At 38.3% G+C, this 25,487-nt stretch overlaps 1 protein-coding gene across 3 annotated transcripts in view; it reads left to right on the forward strand.

Moving 5' to 3' along the window:
- PFKFB1 (6-phosphofructo-2-kinase/fructose-2,6-biphosphatase 1) overlaps positions 1-25,487 on the forward strand; it is a 91,630-nt gene that overhangs the window by 30,026 nt on the left and 36,117 nt on the right. For all 3 annotated transcript variants that reach the window (XM_082717451.1, XM_082717450.1, XM_082717452.1), the window contains exons 2-3: positions 20,449-20,574; positions 24,138-24,231. In XM_082717451.1, coding sequence (XP_082573577.1) covers positions 20,449-20,574; positions 24,138-24,231 — 220 coding nt within the window. The remainder of the gene's footprint in view (positions 1-20,448; positions 20,575-24,137; positions 24,232-25,487) is intronic.

The following is a 25,487-nucleotide window of genomic DNA, read 5'->3' on the forward strand; positions in this document are numbered from 1 at the left end:
TTTTGGATTTGTTAACTGTTTCCCTTGCTCTGCAAAAACTTTTGATCTTAATGAAGTCCCAATAGTTCATTTTTGCCCTTGCTTCCCATGTCTTTGGTGATGTTCCTAAGAAGTTGCTGTGGCTGAGGTTGAAGAGGTTTCTGCCTGTGACCTCCTCAAGGATTTTGATGGATTCCTTTCTCACATTGAGGTCCTCCATCCATTTTAGGTCTACTTTCGTGTGTGGTGTAAGGAAATGGTCCAGTTTCATTTTTCTGCATGTGGCTGTCCAATTTTCCCAACACCATTTGTTGAAGAGACTGTCTTTATTCCATTGAACATTCTATCCTGCTTTGTCAAAGATTAGTTGACCATAGAGTTGAGGTTCTATTTCTGGGCTCTCTATTCTATGTGTCTGTTTTTGTGCCAGTACCCTACTCCCTTTATGATTACAGCTTTGTAATAGAGCTTGAAGTCTGGAATTGTGATGCCACCAACTTTGGCTTTCTTTTTCAATATTCCTCTGGCTATTCGAGGTCTTTTCTGGTTCCATATAAATTTTAGGATTATTTGTTCCATTTCCTTGAAAAAAAAATGGATGGGATTTTGATAGGGATTGCATTAAACGTGTAGATTGCTTTAGGTAGCATAGACATTTTCACAATATTTATTCTTCCAATCCAGGAGCATGGAACATTTTTCTATTTCTTTGTGTCTTCCTCAGTTTATTTCATGAGTACTTTATAGTTTTCTGAGTATAGATTTCTTGGCTTTTTGGTTAGGCTTATTCCCAGGTATCTTGTGGTTTTGGGTACAATTGTAAATGGAATTGACTTCTTAATTTCTCTTTCTCTTTCTCTTTCTTTCTTCTCTTCTTAATTTCTCTTGTTGTTGGTGTAGAGAAATGCAACTGATTTTTGTGCATTGATTTTATATCCTGACACTTTACTGAACTCCTGTACAAGTTCTAGCAGATTTGGAGTGAACTTTTTTGGGTTTTCCACATATAGTATCATATCATCTTCAAAGAGTGATAGTTTGACTTCTTCTTTGCTGATTTCAATGCCTTTAATTTTTTTTTTTTTTGTCTGATTGCTGAGGCTAGGACTTCTAGTACTATGTTGAATAGCAGTGGTGATAATGGACATCCCTGCCGTGTTCCTGACCTTAGCGGAAAAGCTCTCAGTTTTTCTCCATTGAGAATGATATTCACGGTGGGTTTTTCATAGATGGCTTTGATGATATTGATCAAAACTTTCCAGAGTTTTGATCAGGAAAGGATGCTGTACTTTGTCAAATGCTTTTTCAGCATCTACTGAGAGTATCATATGGTTCTTGTCCTTTCTTTTATTAATGTATTGTATCACATTGATCGATTTGCAGATGTTGCACCAACATTGCAGCCCTGGAATAAATCCTACATGGTCGTGGTGAATAATCCTTTTAATGTACTGTTGGATCCTATTGGCTAGTATTTTGGTGAGAATTTTCACATCTGTGTTCATCAAGGATATTGGTCTGTAATTCTCTTTTTTGATGGGATCCTTGTCTGGTTTTGGGATCAAGGTGATGCTGGCCTCGTAAAATGAGTTTGGAAGTTTTCTTTCCATTTCTACTTTTTGGAACAGTTTCAGGAGAATAGGAATTAATTCGTCTTTAAATGTTTGGTAGAATTCCCCTGGGAAGCCGTCTGGCCCTGGGCTCTGGTTTGTTGGGAGATTTTTGTTGACTGCTTCAATCTCCTTATTGGTTATGGGTTTCTTCAGGTTTTCTATTTCTTCCTGGTTCAGTTATGGTAGTTTGTATGTCTCTAATAATGCATCCATTTCTTCCAGATTGTCGAATTTGCTGGTGTGTAGTTGCTCATAATATGTTCTTATAACTGTTTTTATTTCTTTGGTGTTGGTTCTGATCTCCCCTCCTTCGATCATGATTTTATTTATTTGGGTCCTTTCTCTTTGCTTTTGGATAAGTCTGACCAGGGGTTTATAAATCTTATTAATCCTTTCATAGAACCAGCTCATACTTTTGTTGATTTGTTCTATTGTTTTTTTGGTTTCTATTTCATTGGTTACTGCTCTGATCTTTATGATTTCTCTTCTCCTGCTGGGTTTAGGTTTTCTTTCTTGTTCTTTCTTCAGCTCCATTAAGCGTAGGGTTAGGCTGTGTATTTGAGACCGTTCTTGTTTCTTGAGAAAGGCTTGTACCGTTATATATTTTCGTCTCAGGACTGCCTTTGCTGTGTCCCACAGATTCTGAACAGTTGTGTTTTCATTATCATTTGTTTCCATGAATTTTTTCAAGTTTTCTTTAATTTCCTGGTTGACCCATTCATTCTTTAGAAGGATGCTCTTTAGTCTCCATGTATTTGGGTTCTTTCCAAATTTCCTCTTGTGATTGAGTTCTAGCTTCAGAGCATTGTGGTCTGAAATATGCAGGGAGTGATCCTAATCTTTTGATGCTGGTTGAGACCTGATTTAGGACCCAGGATGTGATCTATTCTGGAGAATGTTCCATGTGCCCTAGAGAAGAATGTGTATTCTGTTGCTTTGGGATGGAATGTTCTGAATATATCTGTGATGCCCATCTGGTCCAGTGTGTCATTTAAGGCCTTTATTTCCTTGTTGATCTTTTGCTTGGATGATCTGTCCATTTCAATGAGGGGAGTGTTAAAGTCCCCTACTATTATTGTATTATTGTCAATGTGTTTCTTTGATTTTGTTATTAATTGGTTTATATAGTTGGCTGCCCTCCTTTTAGGGGCATAGATACTTAAAATTGTTAGATCTTCTTGTTGGACAGTCTCTTTGAGTATGATATAGTGTCCTTCCTCATCTCTTACTATAGTCTTTAGCTTAAAATCTAATTGATCCGATATAAGGATTGCCACCCCAACTTTCTTTTGATGTCCATTAGCATGGTAAATTGTTTTCCACCCCCTCACGTTAAATCTGGAGATGTCTTCGGGTCTAAAACGAGTTTCTTGTAGACAGCATATTAATGGGTTTTGTTTTTTTATCCATTCTGATACCCTGTGTCTTTTGATTGGGGCATTTAGCCCATTTACATTCAGGGAAACTATTGAGAGATATGAATTTAGTGCCATTGTATTGCCTGTAAGGTGACTGCTACTGTATATTGTCTCTATTCCTTTCTGATCTACTACTTTCAGGGTCTCTCTTTACTTAGAGCACCCCTTTCAATATTTCCTGTAGAGCTGGTTTGGTGTATACAAATTCTTTTAGTTTTTGTTTGTCCTGGAAGTTTGTTTTTATCTCCTTCTGTTTTCAATGAGAGCCTCCCTGGCCCGGAGGAGCCGAGAGCTCAAGGGCCCACTCCTCAGTGTGCCCTCGGAAAAAATGACTGCATTTTTTCTTGCTCTGAATATATCATGGCAGTTCTTTCTGGCCTGCCAGGTCTCTGTGGATAAGTCTGTTGCCAATCTAATATTTTTACCATTGTATGTTACAGACTTCTTGTCCCAGGTTGCTTTCACGATTTTCTCTTTGTCGCTAAAACATAAATTTTACTATTAGATAATGGGGTGTGGACCTATTCTTATTGATTTTGAGGGGGCTTCTCTGTGCCTCCTGTATTTTGATGCTTGTTACCTTTGTCATATTAGAGAAATTCTCTACAATAATTATCTCTTCTGCACCCCTCTTTCTTCTTCTTCTGGAATCCCATTTATTCTAATGTTGTTTTGTCTTATGGTATTACTTATCTCTCGAATTCTCCCCTTGTGGTCCAGTAGTTGTTTGTCTCTCTTTTGCTCAGCTTCTTTATTCTCTGTCATTTGTTCTTCTATATCCCTAATTCTCCCTTCTGCCTCATTTATACTAGCAGTAAGAGCCTCCATTTTTTATTGCACCTCATTAATAGCTTTTCCTATTTCAACTTGGTTAGATTTTAGTTCTTTTATCTCTCCAAAAAGGGCTTTTATTTCTCCTGACAGGGTTTCTCTAATATCTTCCATGCTTTTTTTGAGCCCTTGAGAATCATCATTTTGAAATCTAAATCTTACATGTCCGTATTGATTAGGTCCCTGGCCTTCGCTACTGATTCTTCTTCTTTTTTTGTGGTGAGTTTTTCTGCCTTGTCATTTTGTCCAGATAAGTATATATGAAGGAGCGAATAAAAATACTAAAAGGGTGGCAATGACTTCAGTAAAATGTGCTTTAACCAAATTAGGAGACCCCAAATCTTGGAGGAAGAAAGAGAGTAAAAAGAAGTTCAGAAAAAAAATTACAAAGAGAAGTAAAGAATAAAGAAAAAATATAAAAAAGAAAAAACTTTATATATTAAACTGGTGAATAGAACAGGTTCACCTACTTAATTTTGGGAGTATTTTGGTCTCTTAGAAGAAGCTACATCCCAAAATTTTAAAGACTGAAAAACATATATAAGGGTAAACACGGTGAAGGGATGGAATATGACTATTAAAAAGATGAAAAAAAATTTTTTTTAATTTCTAAAAAAGGAGTTGAAAAGATAAGTTGCTTGGGAGAATAAAGAAAAAGAAAGGGGAGAGAATTTTCTTAGGCTGGGGACTAGAACAACACCCTGTGTTAGATTTAGTGTATATTTTGATCTACTAGAATAAGTTGTATCCCAAATTTTTTAAAAGAAAAAAACCCTATGTTTATACAAAAAATAAAGTTAGATAGAATGAAGGATAAAATGTGACTATAATAATGAAGGTTCAAAAAAGATTTTTTTGAAAGGTATTGTTAAGATAAACTAGTTAAAAAACTTTAAAAGAGGAAAGGCTAAAAGTTAAAAAAAAATAGCAGAAGAGAAAAAATTTTAAAAATTAATTAATTTTGCAAGACTAAAAAATTATGGAGAGAAAGCCTTGAATTCCATTCTTTGCTTTTTCCTCCTCTGGTATTCCGCTGTTCTCCTTGGTAAGTGAACTTGGTCCTGGCTGGATTTCTTCCTGATCTTCTGGGGGAGGGGCCTGTTGGAAAGATTCTTATTCTTTGCCTGAGGCAGAATTGCATGGCCCTTAGCAGGGGCCAGGCTAAGTAATCCCCTTGAGTTTGCTTTCAGGAGCTTTTGTTCCCTGAATGCTTTCTGTAGTGTCTGGAGGATGGAATGAAAATGGCGGTCTCCCAATCCCTGGCCCGGAGGAGCCGAGAGCTCAAGGGCCCACTCCTCAGTGTGCCCTCGGAGAAAAGTGCTCAATCACTCCATCTCCCTGGCCTCTGGCTGCACTCCGAGCTCATCCAGCTTGCGACCAAGTGTCTCTGTCTCTGGCACACAGCTCCGCCTGGAGTCTTTGAAACCCGCAGGTCCCTGAGCTCTTCCAGGGGAGTCTCCCCCGGGTCTTGTGGGATCCCCCCTCACAGAGCAGTTACCTGTAACCCCGAGTTGAGAGCTCACTCCTCATTTCCATCTCTGTAGCTGGCTTCCCTGCTCTAATACCTGTGAGCTCTGCCACACTCAGACATCCCCGATCCTTCTGTGACCCCACAGGACCTGAGATCACGCTGTCCCTGCATGGGCTTCGCCATTGTTTAGCCTCTAGAGCGATGTCCCTCAGTGGAGCAGACTTTTAAAAGTTCTGATTTTGTGCTCTGTTGCTCCGCCGGGAGCTGGCCCCTCCCCCCACGGTCTATCTTCCTGTTGCTTTGAATTCGCTTCTCCGCCAGTCCTACCTTTCAGACAGTGGTTGATTTTCTGTTTCTAGAATTGCTGCTCTTCTTCTCTTCGATCTCCTGTTGGATTTATAGGTGTTTGAAATGGTTTGATAGCTAACTAGCTGATCTCCTGCTACCTGATGTCATCTCAGCCTGCTACTTCTCTGCCAACTTGACCCCCAAAGTTTTTTTTATCTTGATGAAAGTCCCAATATCTTGATGAAGTCCCAATATTTAATTTTTGCCTTTGTTTCCCTTGCTTTTAGAAGCATGTCTAGCAAGAAGTTGCTGCTGTTGAGGCTGAAGTGGTTACTACCTATGTTCTCTAGGATTTTGATGGATTCCTATCTCACATTTAGGTCTTTCAACTATTTGAGTCCATTTTTGTGTGTGGTATAAGGAAGTGGTTCAGTTTCATTCTTATGTGTGTGGCTGTCCAATTTTCCAAACAGCATTTGTTGAAGAGACTCTTTTTTTTTCCCCCATTGGATAGTTTTTTCCAATTGGTTGAAGATAAGTTGACCATAGAGTTGAGGGTCCAATTCTGGGCTCTCTATTATCTTTTATTTTCTTTTTTTAAGATTGTATTTATTTAATTGACAGACAGAGATGACAAGTAGGCAGAGAGGCAGGCAGAGAGAGGGGGAAGAAAGGCTCCCTGCTGAGCAGAGTCTGATGTGGGACTCAATCCCAGGACCCTGAGACCATGACCTGAGCCAAAGGCAGAGGCTTAACTCACTGAGCCACCCAGGCACCCTGGGCTCTCTTCTGTTCCATTGATCTACAGGTCTGTTTTTGTGTGAATACCATATTGTCTTGATGATTACAGATTTGTAATAGAGTTTGAAGTCCAGAACTGTTATGCCTTTAGCTTTAGTTTTCTTTTTCAACATTCCTTTGGCTATTCAGGTTCTTTTCTCATTCCATACAAATTTTAGGATAATTTGTTCCAGCTCTGTGAAAAATGTTGATGGTATTTTAATAACGATTGTAATTGAGTGTGTAGCTTGCTTTGGGTAGCATAGATAATTTAACAATATTTGTTATTCCAATATATGAGCAGGGAATGGTTTTCCATTTAATTGTCCTTTCATCAATTTTTTTCATAATCGTGCTATACTTTTCAGAGTCCAGATTATTTCCCTCTTTGTTTAGGTTTATTCCTAGGTATTTTATGGGTTTGGGTACAATTGTAAATGGGATTGTTTTCTTAATTTCTCTTTCTTCTGTTTCATTGTTAGTGTATGGAAATTCAACTGACTTCTTTACATTTTGTTTGTGACCTGCCATTTTGCTGAATACCTGTATGAGTTCTAGTGATTTGGGGAATGAGGTCTTTGGGGCTTCAAAGTAGAATACTATGTCATCTGCAAAGAGTGAGTTTGGCTTTACTTTTGCCAATTTGGATGTGTTTCATTTATTTTTGTTGTCTGGTTGCTGAGGCTAGGACTTCTAGTACTATGTTGAATACCGGTGGTGAAAGTGAACATCCCTGCCATATTCCTGACCTTAGGGGAAAAGCTCTCAGCTTTCCACCTTGAGGATGATACCCACTGTGGGATTTTCATATAAAGTTTTTATAACATTGAGGTATGTTCCCTCTATTCCTACATGGCAGAGAGTTTTAATCAAGAAAGGATGCTGTACTTTGTCAAATGTTTTTTTTTTTTTTACATCCATTTAGAGGATCACATGGTTCTTGCCCTTTCTTTTATTAATGTGAGGTATTGTATTGATTGATTTGTGAATGTCTAATCAATTTTGCAGCCCAGGAATAAATTCCACTTGATTGTGGTAAATAATCCTCTTAATGTACAGTTGGATTCCATTACCTAGTATCTTGGTGAGGATTTTTACATTCATGTTCATCAGGAATATTGGTGTATAATTCTCTTTTTTGGTGGGATCTTTGTCTGGTATTGAGATCAAGGTAATGCTAGCCTTGTAGAATGAGTTTGGAAGTTTTCCTTCCATTTCTATTTTTTGAATCAGGTTCAGAAAAATATGTATTAATTCTTTAAATGTTTGATAGAATCCCTCCAGGATTACATTTGGTCCTTGATTCTAGTTTGTTGGGATATTTTTTATTACTGATTCAATTTCTTTGCTGGTTGTGGGTCTGTTCAGGTTTTCTCTTTCTTCCTGTTTCAGGAAGTTTATATGTTGTAGTTTGTATGTCTCTAAGAATGCATCCATTTCATCTAGATGCATAATTTGTTGGCATACAGTTACTCATAATATGTTTTTATAAATTTTGTACTGCTTCAGTGTTGGTTGTAATTTCTATTCTTTCATTTATTACTTTATTTATTTCGTTCCTTTCTCTTTTTTAAAATAATCATTTGGCTAGGGATTTATTGATCTTATTAATTCTTTAGAAGAAACAGCTTCTTGTTTCAATTACCCATTCTACTGTCCTGGTTTCTATTTCATTGATTTCTAAACTAATCTTTATTATTTCTCTTCTGCTGGATTTATGCTTTATTTGTTTTTCTTTTTCCAGCTCCTGTAGGTATAAATTTAGGTTATACATTTGAGACTTTTTTTTGTTTCTTGAGAGAGGCTTGTATCACTATATACTTCCCTCTTAGAATCATCTTTGTTGCATCCCAAAGGTTCTGAACAGTTGTGTTTCATTTTCATTTTGTTTCCTTTGTTTTTTTTAATATTCTCTTATGTTTCCTGGTTGACCTGTTCATTATTTAATAGGATGTTCTTTAATATCCATGTATTTGTGTTAATTCCAAATTTTTGCTTTTTTAAAATAGATTTTATTCATTTGTGTTTTTGAGAGAGGGAGAGAGACCATAAGCAGGTGGAGAGGCAGGGAGAAGTAGACTCCACAATGATCAGGAAGTCTGACAAGGGGTTTGATCCCAGGACCCTGGGATCAAGAAGATGTGGTATATATACACAATGGAATACTATGCAGCCATCAAAAGAAATGAAATCTTGCCATTTGCGACAACATGGATGGAACTAGAGCGTATCATGCTTAGCGAAATAAGTCAAGCAGAGAAAGACAACTATAAGTGGGATCATGATATGAACAAAAGAAAGACACTTGGCTGACTGAGCCATCCAGGCACCCTTCCAAATTTTTCTTGTTTTTGAATTCAAGTTTTAAAATACTGTGGTCTGAAAATATGCAGCAAATAATCCCAGAATTTTGGTACCAACTGAGACCTGATTTGTGACCCAGTATGTGATCTATCCTGGAGAATGTTCCATTTACACTCAAAAAGAATGTGTATTTTGCTGTTTTAGGATGAAATGTTCTGAATATGTGTTAAGTCCATATGGGCCAGTGTGGCATTCAAAACCCTTGTTTCCTTTTTGATCTTCTGCTTTGATGATATGCCCACTACTATGAATGGGGCATTAATGCCCCCACTATTATTGTATTTTCAACAGTGAGTTCCTTTAATTTTGTTATTTATGGGTTTATGTATTTGGCTGTTCCCAAGTTAGGGGCATAAATACTTACAATTTGTAGATTTTCTTGTTTGGATAGATCCTTTTATTATGATATAGTGTCCTTCTTCATCTCTTACTATGGTATTTGCTTTAAAATCTAGTTTGTCTGATATAAGGATTGCTACCCCAGCTTTCTTTTGGTGTCCATTAGCAGCAATAAATGATTCTCCACACCCTCACTTTCAATCTGGAGGTGTCTTTAGGTATAAATTGAGTATCTTGTAGACAGCATATCAATGGGTCCTGTTTGTTATTGTTGTTGTTGTTTACATTTAATATAACTTTTGTCTTTTGACTGGTCATTTAGTTCATTTACATTCAGAATAATTGTTGAAAAACATGAATTTAGTGTCACTGCGTAAACTGTAAAGTCACTATTTCTGAAGATTGTCTCTGTTCCTGTTCCTTTCTGGTCTTTGTGATTTTGGGGCTCTCTCTCTGCTCAGAGGCCCTTCAATATTTCTTATAGGGCTGGTTTAGTAATTACAAATCATTTTAGTTTCTGTTTATCCTGGAAACCCTTTATGTCTTCTATTCTGAATGACAGCCCTCCTAGATAAAATATTCTTGCTACATGTTTCTCTTTTAGCATCTTGAATATATCATGCCAGTGCTTTCTGGTCTGCCAGTTATCTGTGGACAGGTCTGCTGCCAGCCTTATATTTCTAAGCTTGTCGATAAAGGGCTTCTTTTGCCAAGCTGCTTTTCTCTTTAACTCTGAAATTTGCAAGTTTCATTATAATTTGGTAAGATGTTGACCTATTTTTGTTTATTTTGAGGGGGGGGGGTCTCTTTGCCTCCTGGACTCGTTTCCTTTCTCAGATAAGGGAAGTTTTCAGATATAATTTGTTCAAATAAACCTTCTGCCCCCCCATGGGACCCCAATTATTCTAATATTATTTTGCTTTATGGTATCACTGATTTCTCAAATTCTGCCTTCATGATCCAGTAGTTTTTTTCTCTTTTCCTTAGCTTCCTTATTCTCCATCATTTTGTCTTCTGTATCATTGACTCTCTCTTCTGTCTCATTTATCCTAGAAGTTAGAGCCTCCATTTTTTACTGCATGTCCATAGTAGCCTTTTTAATTTCAGCCTGACTGGGTATTAGTTCTTTTATTTCTCCAGTAACGTATGAACTTGTGTTTTCTATGCTTTTCAAAGCCCAGCTCATATGTTTATAATCATTGTTTTGAATTCTAGTTTTGACATCTTACTTATATCCATATTAATTAAATCATTGGAAGTGAGTGCTGCCTCCTATTCTTTCTTTTAGGGTGAATTTCTCCATCTCATTTTTTTTAAAGATTTTATTTATTTATTTGACAGAGAGAGATCCCAAGTAGGCAAGGAGGCAGGCGGGGGGTGGGGGGGAAACAGGCTCCCTGCCAAGCAAAGAGCCCAATGTGGGGCTTGATCCCAGGACCCCGGGATCATGACCTGAGCCAAAGACAGAGGCTTAACACACTGAGCCACCCAGGTGCCCTCCATCTCATTATTTTGTACAGAAAAGAATAGTTGAAAGATTGAAAGAAAGAGAAAAATACAAAAGTAACAACAATAACGACACCAGACAAATACAAATAAGATAAACCATTAGAAAACAGAAACAAAAGAGAGAGAGAGAGAGAGAGAGAGAGAGAGAAATCAAACCAGATATAAAATAGAACAAAACAATAAACTAGATACTGGGTGCATTTTAGTCTGTTTGTTAGAAGAAACTAGATCCCAAAGAAGGAATGAAAGAAAAACTTATATATATAAAATTGAATACAATGAAATGAAACCAGAAATGAATATATATAGTTTATATACTTATATTATTAATTCATTATTATATATTAATATTATTATATTTATTATATAGAGTAAAATAGAAGTTAAAAAATACTTTAAAAAGAATTGATAGGAGGGACGCCTGGGTGGCTCAGTGGGTTAAAGCCTCTGCCTTTGGCTCGGGTCATGATCTCAGGGTCCTGGGATCGTACCCCATGTCGGGCTCTCTGCTCAGCAGGGAGCTTGCTTCCATTCCTCTCTCTCTCTGCCTGCCTCTCTAGCTACTTGTGATCTCTGACAAATAAATAAAACTTAAAAAAAAAGAATTCATAGGATATGAAAATAGCTGAAAAGAAAAATGAATAAATAAATAAAACTTAAAGACTAAAAAATAATAAAAAAAAATTTTTTTAAACGCAAAAGTTATGTACTGTTTTTCCTAAGAGCTGAAGTTTTGCAGTTATCTATGATCAGTAATGTGATGTTAAACATTTGTTCCTGCTGGTCTTCTGGGTGAGGGGCCTGTTGCACTGATTCTCAGGTGTCTTTGCCTGGGTAGAATTGTACCCTTCTTGCCAGGGGTCCAGGCTAAGTATAAGTGACTTCAGATTGCTCTATGTGCTGATATGCTGCCCGAAGTTTTTCTATACCTACGTTGGTATTGAAAATGACAGCATCCTAATCTCAAGCCACAGAGTTGAGAGTCATCACCCCTGTGAGCCTTCACAGAAAAACAGTCAACCACTAATGTCTCCTTGGTTTACATCCACACTCTGTGCTCATTCAGCTTATGACCAAGCATTTTTATCTCAGGCACACAACCCTGTTTTCAGTCTCCAAACTTTATGGACATGCACCCACACCACTCCTCCCAGGGGAGTGATGGGGGTCTTCCCATGGTTCTGCCTCTTGCTGGGCCCCCAGTATGAGAGCAGAAGCGCAACCATGCAGCAGTTTGTGGTTTATGGCAACATTGAGCAGAAAGCCATCTCTCGGACTCACTGTTTTCAGCCAGCTTCCCTGCTCTAATTCTTGGGAATTCTGCTGCACTCAGTCATCCCTATTCTTTTTATGACCCCTGGGGTTCCTGAGACCATACTGTCCCACCTCGGATTCTGCCCCACTTTGCCTCCTAAGCACCTTTCAAGCAGACTTCTAAAAGTTCTGATTTTTTGCTCCACTGTTTACAACACTTCCAGTACCCAGCTTATGGAGGGTGCCTCCCCTGCATTTTATCTTCCAATAAACTGCCTTTAATTCACGTCTCCCCACTTCCTACCTTGCCAAAAGTGGTCGCTTTTCTAGAATTGCAGTGATTTTTTTGTTTGATCTCTGGTTGATTTCACAGGTGTTCAAAATGATTTGATGACTATCTAGCTGAATTCCAGGGACCAGACAAAATTAGGGTCCCCTACTCCTCTGCCATCTTAATTCTTCCCCAATGATTTTATTTTTAATTTCTGTAAATATTATTTGATTTTTTAAAAGTCATGTGGTCTCTTTTTTAGTCTCATATTTCTTTGACATATTTTTATTTCTTTTTCTGTTTCTTTAAACAAATGTATTAACATTTGTTTATTTTACAGTAAGCATCAGAAAGTTGCAATAGCAGTTTTGTAATTCTGATTTATCAGTTTATTGTAACTGTGGATTCTTGTTCATAAAGACTTTTTCCTTCTTGGAGAGTGTGTGTGTGTGTGTGTGTGTGTGTGTTGCCTTGTTGTTGTTGTCTTCCATAGAGGCAATGTACATTCCAACCCCAAAACCAGTTGAATTCAGGCTTTGGTTAGGAACTCTAAGGAACACTTTGTTTCCTTCACAAAAACAAGGTTGAGACCATCTTTCCCATTTTTTTAAAACCAACTGATAATGTCACCTTATTGTGTCCTGACTTTAGGCAGACTCTCTAATTCAACCTCCAACCTTGAGCCCAGAATTTTGTTTAGTAGCCCTTGTATATGCTGTCTCTTAAATCCAAAGTTCTAAGGCAGGAATTTTTCAATCTAAAACTTTGTGGCTTGAAACAGAAAACATATAGAAGAGAGGGAAAGAAGGCAGAGTAGGGATACCCAAAGCTCATCTCATCCCACAGACAGAACTAGATAACACTCAAAAAGTGTAAATAACCCAGGAAATGACCCAAAGACTGACAAAACAAACCCCATAACCAAAGGTAGAGAAAAGTCCACATCAAAGAAGGTAGGAAAGGCAAAGACACTATTTTGAGGTTTAAAATGGAATGTGGCTATTCTTAAATGGGAGGAAGCTGGGAGCACAGTGAAGGGCAACAAAAAGATTGAGGTCTCCACGTGGGGAAGAAAAACACTCATAGTTTTTGACTTTGAAAGTGAGATAGGCCAAATTTCATGAGTTCTTATAGTCAGTGAGAATTAAAGCCTAGAATTTTAAAAATGAGTAGGCTGGGCTCTGGGGAAGCCCTGAAGGCATCAGAAAACTTAGTCCCTGACCTTAAAGAGGCAGCATGTCAAATAGCCTGAGCAGATACAACCAGTATCTGAACCAGTAGTTTGAAAAGTGCCTTGGGCACATAGGAGGGTGAGAAATTTACTCATCTCAGAGCATGGCTTTGGAGTGCCAGGGATCACAGAGAGACCTCTCCAAGAACAAAGGAGTTGTCAGGCACCATTTTCCTCCTTCACCTCCAGCATAAATACATGACCTTCTGTGGGAAACAGTGTAGCACTGCACTGATGCTCACTACTTGCTTGCACCAAGCCTCCACCCCTTGTTCTTCAACAGATCTTTCTTCCCCAGTCATGCTTACTCCACACCCAGTGCTGTGGGGCCCCTCCCTCAGAAAACCAATACAAACCTTGCCAGCACCATGTCTTCCAGTCTACACATTTTGTGGGGCCTAGGTCCTGAAAGATGCATCACCTGCAGAGGGCACTTCAAAAAAATAAGGCATTCCTTCTTAAAAATGCACACTCTGAGGTGCCTAGGTGGCTCAGTTGGCTAAGTGTCAGCCTTTGACTCAAGTCATGATCCCAGGGCCCTGGGATCGAGCCTTGCATCAAGCTCCTTGTTCGTTGGAGAGCCTGCTTCTCCCTCTGCTTCTGTTTGCTGCTCACCCCACTTATGCTCACTCTCCTTCTCTGTCAAATAAATAAATAAAATCTTTTAAAAATATATACCCTACATATGCATGCTTTGAAGATGCCCTTAGACCTGCCCAATCCAGACAGTGGTGATTCCAGGTCTCATTTGGCAAGAAGACCAGCATTTACCTTGGTAAAAGGCACCCACCACTGCCAGGGACCAAACAATCTTCACAACAGGCAAAGAGAGCCACCATAGACCAGTGGACTGAAGTGAAAAGCAGGAAAAACGCAACAGGGCACAGAGAACATAGAAAGGAGTCACTCCCTAATGTGCCATGTCCTTGGGGACATGGGACACTACAATGCAGGACATTTCATGACCTCTTCTTCATAGGAACATTATCTCCAAGAACAGGAGATATAGCTGACTTTCCTAACACAGAGAAACAAACAAGGAGAGTTAGAAAAATGTGAGAAAAAAAAAACAAATGGGATTGACTCCTTAATTTCCCTTTCTTCTGTCTTGCTGTTGGTGTAGAGAAATGCAACTGATTTCTGTGCATTGATTTTATATCCTGACACTTTACTGAATTCCTGTATAAGTTCTAGCAGTTTTGGAGTGGAGTCTTTTGGGTTTTCCACATATAGTATCATATCATCTGCGAAGAGCGATAATTTGACTTCTTCTTTGCCGATTTGGATGCCTTTAATTTCCTTTTGTTGTCTGATTGCTGAGGCTAGGACCTCTAGTACTATGTTGAATAGCAGTGGTGATAATGGACATCCCTGCCGAGTTCCTGACCTTAGCGGAAAAGCTTTCAGTTTTTCTCCATTGAGAATGATATTTGCGGTGGGTTTTTCATAGATGGCTTTGATGATATTGAGGTATGTGCCCTCTATCCCTACACTTTGAAGAGTTTTGATCAGGAAGGGATGCTGTACTTTGTCAAATGCTTTTTCAGCATCTATTGAGAGTATCATATGGTTCTTGTTCTTTCTTTTATTGATGTGTTGTATCACATTGACTGATTTGCGGATGTTGAACCAACCTTGCAGCCCTGGAATAAATCCCACTTGGTCGTGGTGAATAATCTTTTTAATGTACTGTTGAATCCTATTGGCTAGTATTTTGTTGAGTATTTTCGCAACTGTGTTCATCAAGGATATCGGTCTATAGCTCTCTTTTTTGGTGGGATCCTTGTCTGGTTTTGGGATCAAGGTGATGCTGGCCTCATAAAATGAGTCTGGAAGTTTTCCTTCCATTTCTATTTTTTGGAACAGTTTCAGGAGAATAGGAATTAGTTATTCTTTAAATGTTTGGTAGAATTCCCCCGGGAAGCCGTCTGGCCCTGGGCTTTTGTTTGTTTGGAGATTTTTAATGACTGTTTCAATCTCCTTACTGGTTATGGGTCTGTTCAGGCTTTCTATTTCTTCCTGGTTCAGTTGTGGTAGTTTATATGTTTCTAGGAATGCATCCATTTCTTCCAGATTGTCAAATTTATTGCCGTAGAGTTGCTCATAGTATGCTCTTATAATAGTTTATATTTCTTTGGTGTTAGTTGTGATCTCTCCTCTTTCATTCATGATTTTATTTATTTGGGTCCTTTCTCTTTTCTTTTTGATAAGTCGGGCCAGGGGTTTATCAATTTTATTAATTCTTTCAAAGAACCAGCTCCTAGTTTCGTTGATTTGTTCTATTGTTTTTTTGGTTTCTATTTCATTGATTTCTGCTCTGATCTTTATGATTTCTCTTCTCCTGCTGGGCTTAGGGTTTCTTTCTTGTTCTTTCTCCAGCTCCTTTAGGTGTAGGGTTAGGTTGTGTACCTGAGACCTTTCTTGTTTCTTGAGAAAGGCTTGTACCGCTATATATTTTCCTCTCAGGACTGCCTTTGTTGTGTCCCACAGATTTTGAACCGTTGTATTTTCATTATCATTTGTTTCCATGATTTTTTTCAATTCTTCTTTAATTTCCCGGTTGACCCATTCATTCTTTAGAAGGATACTGTTTAGTCTCCATGTATTTGGGTTCTTTCCAAACTTCCTTTTGTGGTTGAGTTCTAGCTTTAGAGCATTGTGGTCTGAAAATATGCAGGGAAGGATCCCAATCTTTTGATACCGGTTGAGTCCTGATTTAGGACCGAGGATGTGATCTATTCTGGAGAATGTTCCATGTGCACTAGAGAAGAATGTGTATTCTGTTGCTTTGGGAGGAAATATTCTGAATATATCTGTGATGTCCATCTGGTCCAGTGTGTCGTTTAGGGCCTTTATTTCCTTGGTGATCTTTTGCTTGGATGACCTGTCCATTTCCGTGAGGGGGGTGTTAAAGTCCCCTACTATTATTGTATTATTGTTGATGTGTTTCTTTGATTTTGTTATTAATTGGTTTATATAGTTGGCTGCTCCCATGTTACAGGAATATATATTTAAAATTGTTAAATCTTCTTGTTGGACAGACCCTTTGAGTATGATACAGTGTCCTTTCTCATCTCTAATTATAGTCTTTAGCTTAAAATCTAATTTTTCTGATATAAGGATTGCCACCTAAGCTTTCTTTTGATGTCCATTAGCATGGTAAATAGTTTTCCACCTCCCATTTAAATCTAGAGTTGTCTTTGAGTCTAAAATGAATTTCTTGTGGACAGCATATTGGTGAGTCTTGCTTTTTGTTTTGTTTTGTTTCTTTGCTCATATCAGGGAGATCATATGATAGTTGTCTTTCTCTGCTTGACTTATTTCGCTAAGCATGATACGCTCTAGTTCCATCCATGTTGTCACAAATGGCAAGATTTCATTTGCTGTTGTTTTTTGGTTTTTGTTTTTTTTATCCATTCTGATACCCTGTGTCTTTTGATTGGGGCATTTAGCTCATTTACATCCAGGGTAACTGTTGAAAGATATGAATTTAGTGCCATTGTATTGCCTGTAAGGTGACTGTTACTGTATATTGTCTCTGTTCCTTTCTGGTGTGCTACTTTTAGGCTCTCTTTTTGGTTAGAGGACCCCTTTCAATATTTCCTGGAGGGCTGGTTTGGTGTTTGCAATTTTTTAAAATTTCTGTTTGTCCTGGAAGCTTTTTATCTCTCCTTCTATTTTCAATGACAGCCTAGCTGGATATAGTATTCTCAGCCATTTCTCATTTAGTCCTCTGAATATATCATGCCACTTCTTTCTGTCCTGTCAGGTCTCTGTGGATAAGTCTGCTGCCAATCTAATATTTCTACCATTGTGGGTTACAGACCTCTTGTCCTGAGTTGCTTTCAGGGTTTTTCTCTTTGTCTCTGAGACGTGTAAGTTTTACTATTATATTAGACAATGGGTTGTTGACCTATTTTTATTGTGCCTCCTGGATTTTGATGCTTGTTTCCTTCCCCAAATTAGAAAAGTTCTCTGCTATAATTTTCTCCAATATACCTTCTGCCTCTCTCTCTTTCTTTTTCTTCTGGGATCCCAATTATTCTAATCATGTTTTATCTTATGGTATCACTTTATCTCTCAAATTCTCCCCTCATGGTCCAGTAGTTGTTTATCTCTCTTTTACTCACTTTCTTTATTCTCCATTATTTGGTCTTCTATATCACTAATTCTCTCTTCTGCCTCATTTATCTTAGCAGTAAGAGCTTCCTTTTTTTTTTTTTTTTTTAAAAAAAAGCTCACAAATTTCATCCCCTCTCATTTTCCAGGTCAATTTCCATGGGTGCTTGTCTTACCCATGTGGGATCCCCTGTGTGCTAGTCTGTCTCTCACCCTCTTCTGCAACTGCAGCTCCTTCCCCACCATGGTGACCATGATCTGTTTCTCTCTGCTTCTCTCACACTCCTTACCTTCTTTGATGTGAGTTTTTCTGTACCTTTAGTTGTGGAATTTGTTCTGCTAGTCTTCAGCTTGGTTTTGGTGTTATTTAGGATGATTGATAGTTACCTAGCTGTATTTGTGGGACAAGGAAGCCTAGAGTTTTCCTACTCTACCACTATCTTCCAATACTTGTTTCTTTTTTATATTTTCTTTTCCTTTCTTTTCTTTTCTTTTTTTTTTTTTTTTGCTTTACCTCATCTTATTTGAGCATTTTTCATGACCCCATTTTATTGGTGTGTTTACTTATTGTTTATATATATTTATGCCTTTCTTTTTTGGGTTTGTCTTTACTTTTTAGTGGTTCTCCTAGGTTTTATAATATATGTTTTAAAATAATTTGGGTTCACCTTCAAATAACACTATATTACTTTACATGTAGAACAAGTACCTTATAACAGAACATTCCCAGATTCTTCCTCCCTTTCCTTGTGTCATTTTTGTATTTATTTCATTTTGATATATGCTATGAACACCCAATACATTATTACTATTACTGCTTTGGACAGTAATCTTTTAGAACAATTAAGAATATGCAAAATTAAAGGTATATTTTGCCTTAATTTATTCCTTTTCCAATGTTCTTCTTTAATGATGTACATCCGATTTATGACCTATATCAGATCTTTTCTGCCTAAATATTATTCTTTAATATTTCTTATATGACAGGTCTGCCTGTGATAAATTTCCCGTTTTTGTTTGTCTGAAATAAAAGTATTTATTTTGCCTTTATTTTTAAAGGACATTTTTCCTGAATTTAGAATTCTGCATTGACAGGGTTTGTGGGGCTTTTTTTGTTATTGCTGCTGTTGTTGTTTACTTTCAATACTTGAATTTTTTTTTAAATTTCACTATCTTTTTTGCTTATGTGGCTTCTAACAAGAAGTCCAGTATAATTCTCCACCTTGCTCTTCTGTAAGTAAGGTGTTCCTACCACACCTTTTTCCTGGCCTCCTTCAGTATTTTATTTTTGCCTGATTTTCTGCAGTTTGCATTGGCTATGTCTAGGTGTGGTGTGCTTCTTTTTAAAGTTTTATTTATGCTTCTTAGTATTCTTTGAGATATTGGAATCTGTGGTTTGTTGTCAATAACTCAATTTTGGAAAATTTTGGCAGTTCTTTCTTCAAATATTTCTTCTTTCCCATTATCTCCCTCTTCTCATTCCATTATTCTAATTACATATATATTACATTCTATATATAATATATTCTAATTATATATATATGATATTTATGGGTTATTTATAGGTTACATATATATACACTATTTGATACTTTCTCAAAGTTCTTGGATATTTTGTTCCGGGTTGCTTTGTTTTGTTTGTTTTTAGTATTTTTTTCTGCCTGCATTTTAGGGTGTGTATATTCTACTGATCCATCTTCAAGTTCATATATTTCTCAGCTATGTTATGTTCATTTGTGAGAACATTGAAGACATTCCTCAGATCCATTACTGTGCTTTTCTCTTGCATTTACATTTGATTCTTATACTTTCCATCCCCATACTGAAATTATCTATCTGACCTTGCATGCGGTCTACCTTTTCAATAAAGCTTTTAACTTATTAGTCATAGCTATTTTAAATTCCCTGCCTGAGAGTCCCAATATGAGCACCATAACTGAGACTGATACTGATGATTTCTTTGTCTCCAGAAGATTTTTTTCTTTCCTTGATTCTTCCCTTTGAGTTGCTCTCTGGGGACAATTATCTTTCTCTTCTTTTGAAGGTGTAGTCTTCTATTATTTTACTTATTTTAGCCTGGTAATAGGGAAAAGGGAACTAATGACATTTCATGTTAATCTGATTAAGCCTCAGTCTTAGGCAGGCTTATCCTCAGTCCTGGAGGTGTGACCTTCCCGTGTGTTCCTGGCTCTTCTTTAACTATAATGGTGTGCCTAGTGCATATTCCTATGCCTTCTGGGCTACAGCATTTTTCTTCCACTTTCCTTCTCCAGGTGTAGTGAGTTTCTACCAGTGTCCTCAATTTCTGTTGCCCTTCTTTCTTCAGATGAAGTCTTATTTTCTTTTAGGGAGATGGAGTAGATTGGTCTCAGCAGAGTTTCAATAGTATTGGACATTCCACTCTGTCCGCTGCAGTTAATTTCCACCAGTGCTCTCAAACTACAGTTGCATTCCCTTTCTCTGTGAAGACTAAGGCTTTTGTTTCATAGAATACAAAGGGAGAATGGCCTGGGCACAATTTCAGCAATGGCTGCTATTCTGTTTTCCTCTCCAAACCAGAACTATAGGACATCTTTTTCAAGATTCTTCTGTAACTGGTGGAATTCCTAGAGGATGCAAAACCACCTATGTCTTCAGCCCCAGGGGCTTCATAGTCTCACACTAGCCCACAATAAACATTTAGCAATTTATTATAAATTTTTAGCTCAGTGTTCTTATGAGTTTATATGTTGAAAGATAAGCAAACACCTGCTCTGTTGTTCCCTGCAGATGCCTGACTGTCTCTATAGATTGGGTTTAGCTGTTCACACTGTAATTTCAGTTTTCTGAAGAATTCAGAAGTCAGTTTGAAAATTTCCAGGTTTTTGTTATTATTCTTATAATGGTAGGTTAGTTGTTTTCCCAATTCAACATCCCTGAGCTGATAACAGAAGAGAATGGGAACCTGGGAATGAGTTTTTGAGATTCTGTTTATCTTTCAGCATCGATACCCCAGTTTACCAATTCCCCCACAATGGTGATCATGGTGGGTTTACCAGCTCGAGGAAAGACCTATATCTCCACGAAGCTCACAAGATATCTCAACTGGATAGGAACACCAACTAAAGGTATGTCTCTGAAACCCTTTGTTCTACAGCCCATTACCTCCCACTGGCTAAAGGTTAAGGTAGCAGGCATGAAAGAGACATTCCCTCAGTATCAGGAACACCTCAAACCATTATTACCAATCTTCAGATTACTACTACTTCTACTACCACCACCACCACCACACTCTTAAAAGTTTTATAGTACCTTGAGAACATACTCTATGCCTCACAGTATTCTAGGTAATAGGTATAGGAAAATTAGTGAGATTAAATGTCTGTTCTCAGGGACCTCCAGTTTTACAAGGCCTTAACATAATCCTATGAGTAATATACTATTTTTATTACCATTATTATTATTATTGCCACACCAATATTACTACTTTTATTAACATTACCATTTATTCAAAACCTTAAGGTTTTCTTCAAGTCTTAGGGTATGTAGAATCAAGCATATTGAAGCCACAGCCCAGAGGTTCCCAGAGGGTCTTCACTAAAGTTGGGCACCTTCACCCACCTCATCTTTTGGAGTTCAGAAGGTGCCTCTCTTTAGGTCTGAGCTTGTTTACTTCTACTTCCCACCTGGAAGTGGTCCTGCCTTTTTCCACCTCCAGAAAGTCCTCCTTCCATACCTGCCAAACTCCTCCTTCACTTCCCGTTTCCAATTTTCCATTCTCTTTAGTGTGGTCTCTTTTCTGCTTACTACCGGTTATTGAGTAATTGCTCTCTCCCATTCCCCATTTGATTTCTCTGCCCACCTACAACCTGTATCCCCATTCCTATTTGATTGCTCTGTTCCCCCTGAGAAGACTGCTTATCTGGGCTCCCATACCAAACCTCCTGACAGCACTCTCTATGCCAACACTAATTATAGAGTGTGTTGTTGCAGTGTGTGCCTGGGTCTCTCACCAGGAGTTGTTCTGGGGGCAGGGGACCAGGTCATATTCCTTTCCCTCTCTGAAGTGTGACCAGATTAAGACATTCAGATGCTTTAAACAGTAAGAGATAGGGTGTCCCCATAGCATATACAATTCACAATAAAAACAGTAATTTTAAGAAGGTCTACCAGTGTTTATATTTATCTCAAATGACTATATTGATGCTTCCAGTGAATATCAACTTATCTGAAAATTTTATTGGGGCTATGTTCCCCCTTGGCTGGTACACTAAGCAAGTACTTAGGCCCCCCCTTGTGAAATGGAGCACTGCTCCCCAGTGCAGCAAACAGTTCTGCTTGGGCATTTATTTATTCAATCATGAATTATTCAATGAGCACATAGCTGTGACAAAGCCCTTGTTGGATATTGAGCAAAGACAAGTAGAAGAGGATGCCTATCCTCAAAGCACTAACATCTATTTTTTTAAGTTCTATAATGCCCATGAAAAAGAAACTAGTATTATCATCATTCCACAGTTGATTACATTAATGCTCAAGAGGTGAAGGACCTCTAAAGGCACATGGCCACCCAGTGACAGAACCAGGAAATGAGCCCACGTCTGGTTATTTCCAAAGCCTGACACTCACTGTGCCAGGTCTGCTACTTGGTTCTACTGATGGGAAGAAAAACTAATCTCACATTGGCCCTATACTCACCTTTTCTCCATTATTTATCTCACCTTTCTCTTGCCCATCCCAGCACCTTATATATCTGCACGCTTCCCTCCCTTTCTTCAACTCTCCTCCTTTCTTTCTCATATCTCTTCTTTTCCTTCTCTAATTCACTAGTGAAGTGTTCCCTAATGGTTTTTTATGTGCCAAAATCCATGCTAGACATTGAAGATGTAAAAATTAATGAGATTCACACCCTGTCCTTGAAGAGTCTTCTATCTGGCTGGGATGCATACTGACACCTCATGGTCACTTAAGGAATCCTAGAGCAGGGTACTGAGGGGGCTCACAGAGGAAATCACCAACTGGAAAGCAGAGAAACTTCTAGATAGAATATATTTGAGCTTGGTCCTGTGGGAAAAGTAGAACACTGGCAGAAGAGCAGAGAAAGAATAGTATTTGCGGAGGACTACAGTCTCCAAGTAGCTTCTGCTGGATGTTAGGGGCACATTGGATGGTGGTGCATGGGTCTGTGCCCTAATGCACATGCGTTCCATCTGCTCCAGTCCAGTCCATTTCACAGAGCACAAAGCTTCAGAGTCATGCTTCAAAGCATAAAGCTTACCACACCTACAGCCTCCAAGGGTCTTCTTGGTCTACAGGTTTAAACCCAAGTTTTTTGGCCTGTTGTTCAAAGTCCTCCACAATCTGTCCCTGTCAGCATCACGGGCTTCAGTCACAGTGAATGACTCCCCATCCCCCAAATACGTTCTGCCTTCTGCCAATGTTATACCTTTGCTTATGGTGTTCCTCTACCTGAAATGTCTTTATTCCCCACTCCCAACCCCCTTGGTTGCCTATAAAAGGGCTGCCTTCTGAAAAAGACTGACTCAAGGGGTGGCTGAGTTGGTTAAAGCTTCTGCCTTTGGCTCAGGTCATGATCTCAGGGTCCTGGAATCAAGCCCCGCATTGGGCTGTGTGCTCAGCAGGGAGCCTGCTTCCTCCTCTCTCTCTCTGCCTGCCTCTCTGCCTACTTGTGATCTCTGTATGTCAAATAAATAAAATCTTTAAAAAACAAAAAAAGATGCCGAGTGATATGGAGCACCTGTACCCCTGGAGATAAAAATATATGTTTATAAAAAATTAAAAATTAATTAAAAAAAAAAGACTGACTCAAATGTTGCTTTCTCCACAAATCATCTTAGATTACTCCAAGTGTAGTTAGCCTATCCTTCCCCCTTATTCTTTTGAATGCCTATTGGAGAACTCAACAAACTGTGTGGGAACTCTATGTTTGCTGGTTTACTGCCAGTTTTTGCTGGATTGTGAGCTCCTTGGGGCCCCATCATGCATATCTAATCTATCTTTGAGACCTCAGAACTCATATCCACTTTACAGTGTGTGTCAGAATGGATGCGCATTGAATGGATTAATGAAATATTGCATTGGTCCCTTTATCCTCTTTCCCCTCCTTTCCTTACCTTCTGTCAGATTTTTCACTATTACTAATGGGAAAATATAGCCTAGAGAGGGCAATAAATTTAGATTCTCTGTCATGATACTGGAAAGTGTAATAACATTGGACTAGGATTCAGAAGGTCCAGTCTAGTTCTATTACCTGCTGACTCACTGTTTGATACTTAGTGATTGATTTTACTCATTGGATCTGTTTCCTTGTTTTTCCAATACAGTAGAGCATTGAAAGCATTAGAGTTTATAAAAAATAGAATAGCACAAAATCCACTAGCTTTGGAGCCAAACAGGCCTGGTTTTTAATCCCAGCTTTCCATTTATTAACTATAAAAATTACTTCCTTTCTCTGAACTTCAGTTTCTTCATTTGTAAAATGGGATTGTAAATCCTATATTGCTGAGTTGTTGTGAGGAATAAATGAGATGGTAACCATAATTTAAAGCTTTAAAAGCATATTATATAACTACAAACTATACCTCCTTCCATCTCTGAAATCTCTCCCAGCACTGACATATTTTTCCACTAGAATCTTTCCAATCCCTTCACCAGACCTCCCTGCTTTCAGTGTTTAATTTAGGCCAGTACCGACGAGAGGCAGTGAGCTACAAGAACTACGAATTTTTTCTTCCAGACAACATGGAGGCCCTACATATAAGGAAGTAAGTTTCTAATATTTTAGAGATCAGAGCTGACCCTGGCTGAAAGACGGCTTTGTTCAGGTAACAGGGGGTGTAGAGCAGAGTAATTTGGGTTAAAAAGGAGGCCTTCTAGAGTCTCAAATGGTGATTGGAAAAATTCTTTCCCTACTATACCCAAAACCATCCCCTACTTAAGAACTTATAAAGAAAATGTCTCCTATTCCTTACAGGAGAGAGTGGAAAATCTAAGAGTCTGAGCCTTTAAGGATGTCAATAGCTTGGCCCATTCCAGTCTCTCCAATACTATTTATTTATTTATTTGTTTGTTTATTTATTTAAATTTTATTTTATTTTATTTTATTTCTTTTCAGCATAGCAGTATTCATTGTTTTTGCACCATACCCAGTGCTCCATGCAATCCATGCCCTCTCTAATACCCACCACCTGGTTCCCACCTGTTTCCCACCCCCCGCCCTGTCAAAACCCTCAGATTGTTTTTCAGAGTCCATAGTCTCTCATGGTTCACCTCCCCTTCCAATTTCCCTCAACCCCCTTCTCCTCTCCATCCCCCCTTGTCCTCCATGCTATTTGTTACGCTCCACAAATAAGTGAAACCATATGATAAGTGACTCTCTCTGCTTGACTTATTTCACTCAGCATAATCTCTTCCAGTCCCGTCCATGTGGATATAAAAGTTGGGTATTCATCCTTTCTGATGGAGGCAGAATACTCCATAGTGTATATGGACCACATCTTCCTTATCCATTCATCCGTTGAAGAGCATCTTGGTTCTTTCCACAGTTTGGTGACCGTGGCCATTGCTGCTATAAACATTGGGGTAGAGATGGCCCTTCTTTTCACTACATCTGTATCTTTGTGGTAAATACCCAGTAGTGCAATTTCAGGTCCAATACCATTTATTTAATCTCAAGTTCTATCTCCTTTACAAGACACAGCACTTCCAGAACAGAACCTAGGTCTCATTTATTGATCCACACCCTTATAATAGAACCCAACAAAGAGTAACCACTAAACATTTTTTCCAAATGCATAAACATATTGCCACCATCATACCTGTGCTTGTACTATTACCCATTCCAGGAATGCCTTCTACTTCACAGGCTATATATTCAATCTCTACCTGGGTTTAAGGACCAGTTCCACTTGTGTTCTACCCCCTCAAGTGTTGTTTTTTTAATATTATGACTCTGTCATTTATCCTTTTTTCCTGGATATGTCACTTTATGCCTCCCCCTAAGATGTGCACACAGAACCAC

The sequence above is a fragment of the Mustela nivalis genome (genome assembly GCF_964662115.1).
Source record: "Mustela nivalis genome assembly, chromosome: X".
Classification (NCBI taxonomy): Eukaryota; Metazoa; Chordata; class Mammalia; order Carnivora; family Mustelidae; genus Mustela; species Mustela nivalis.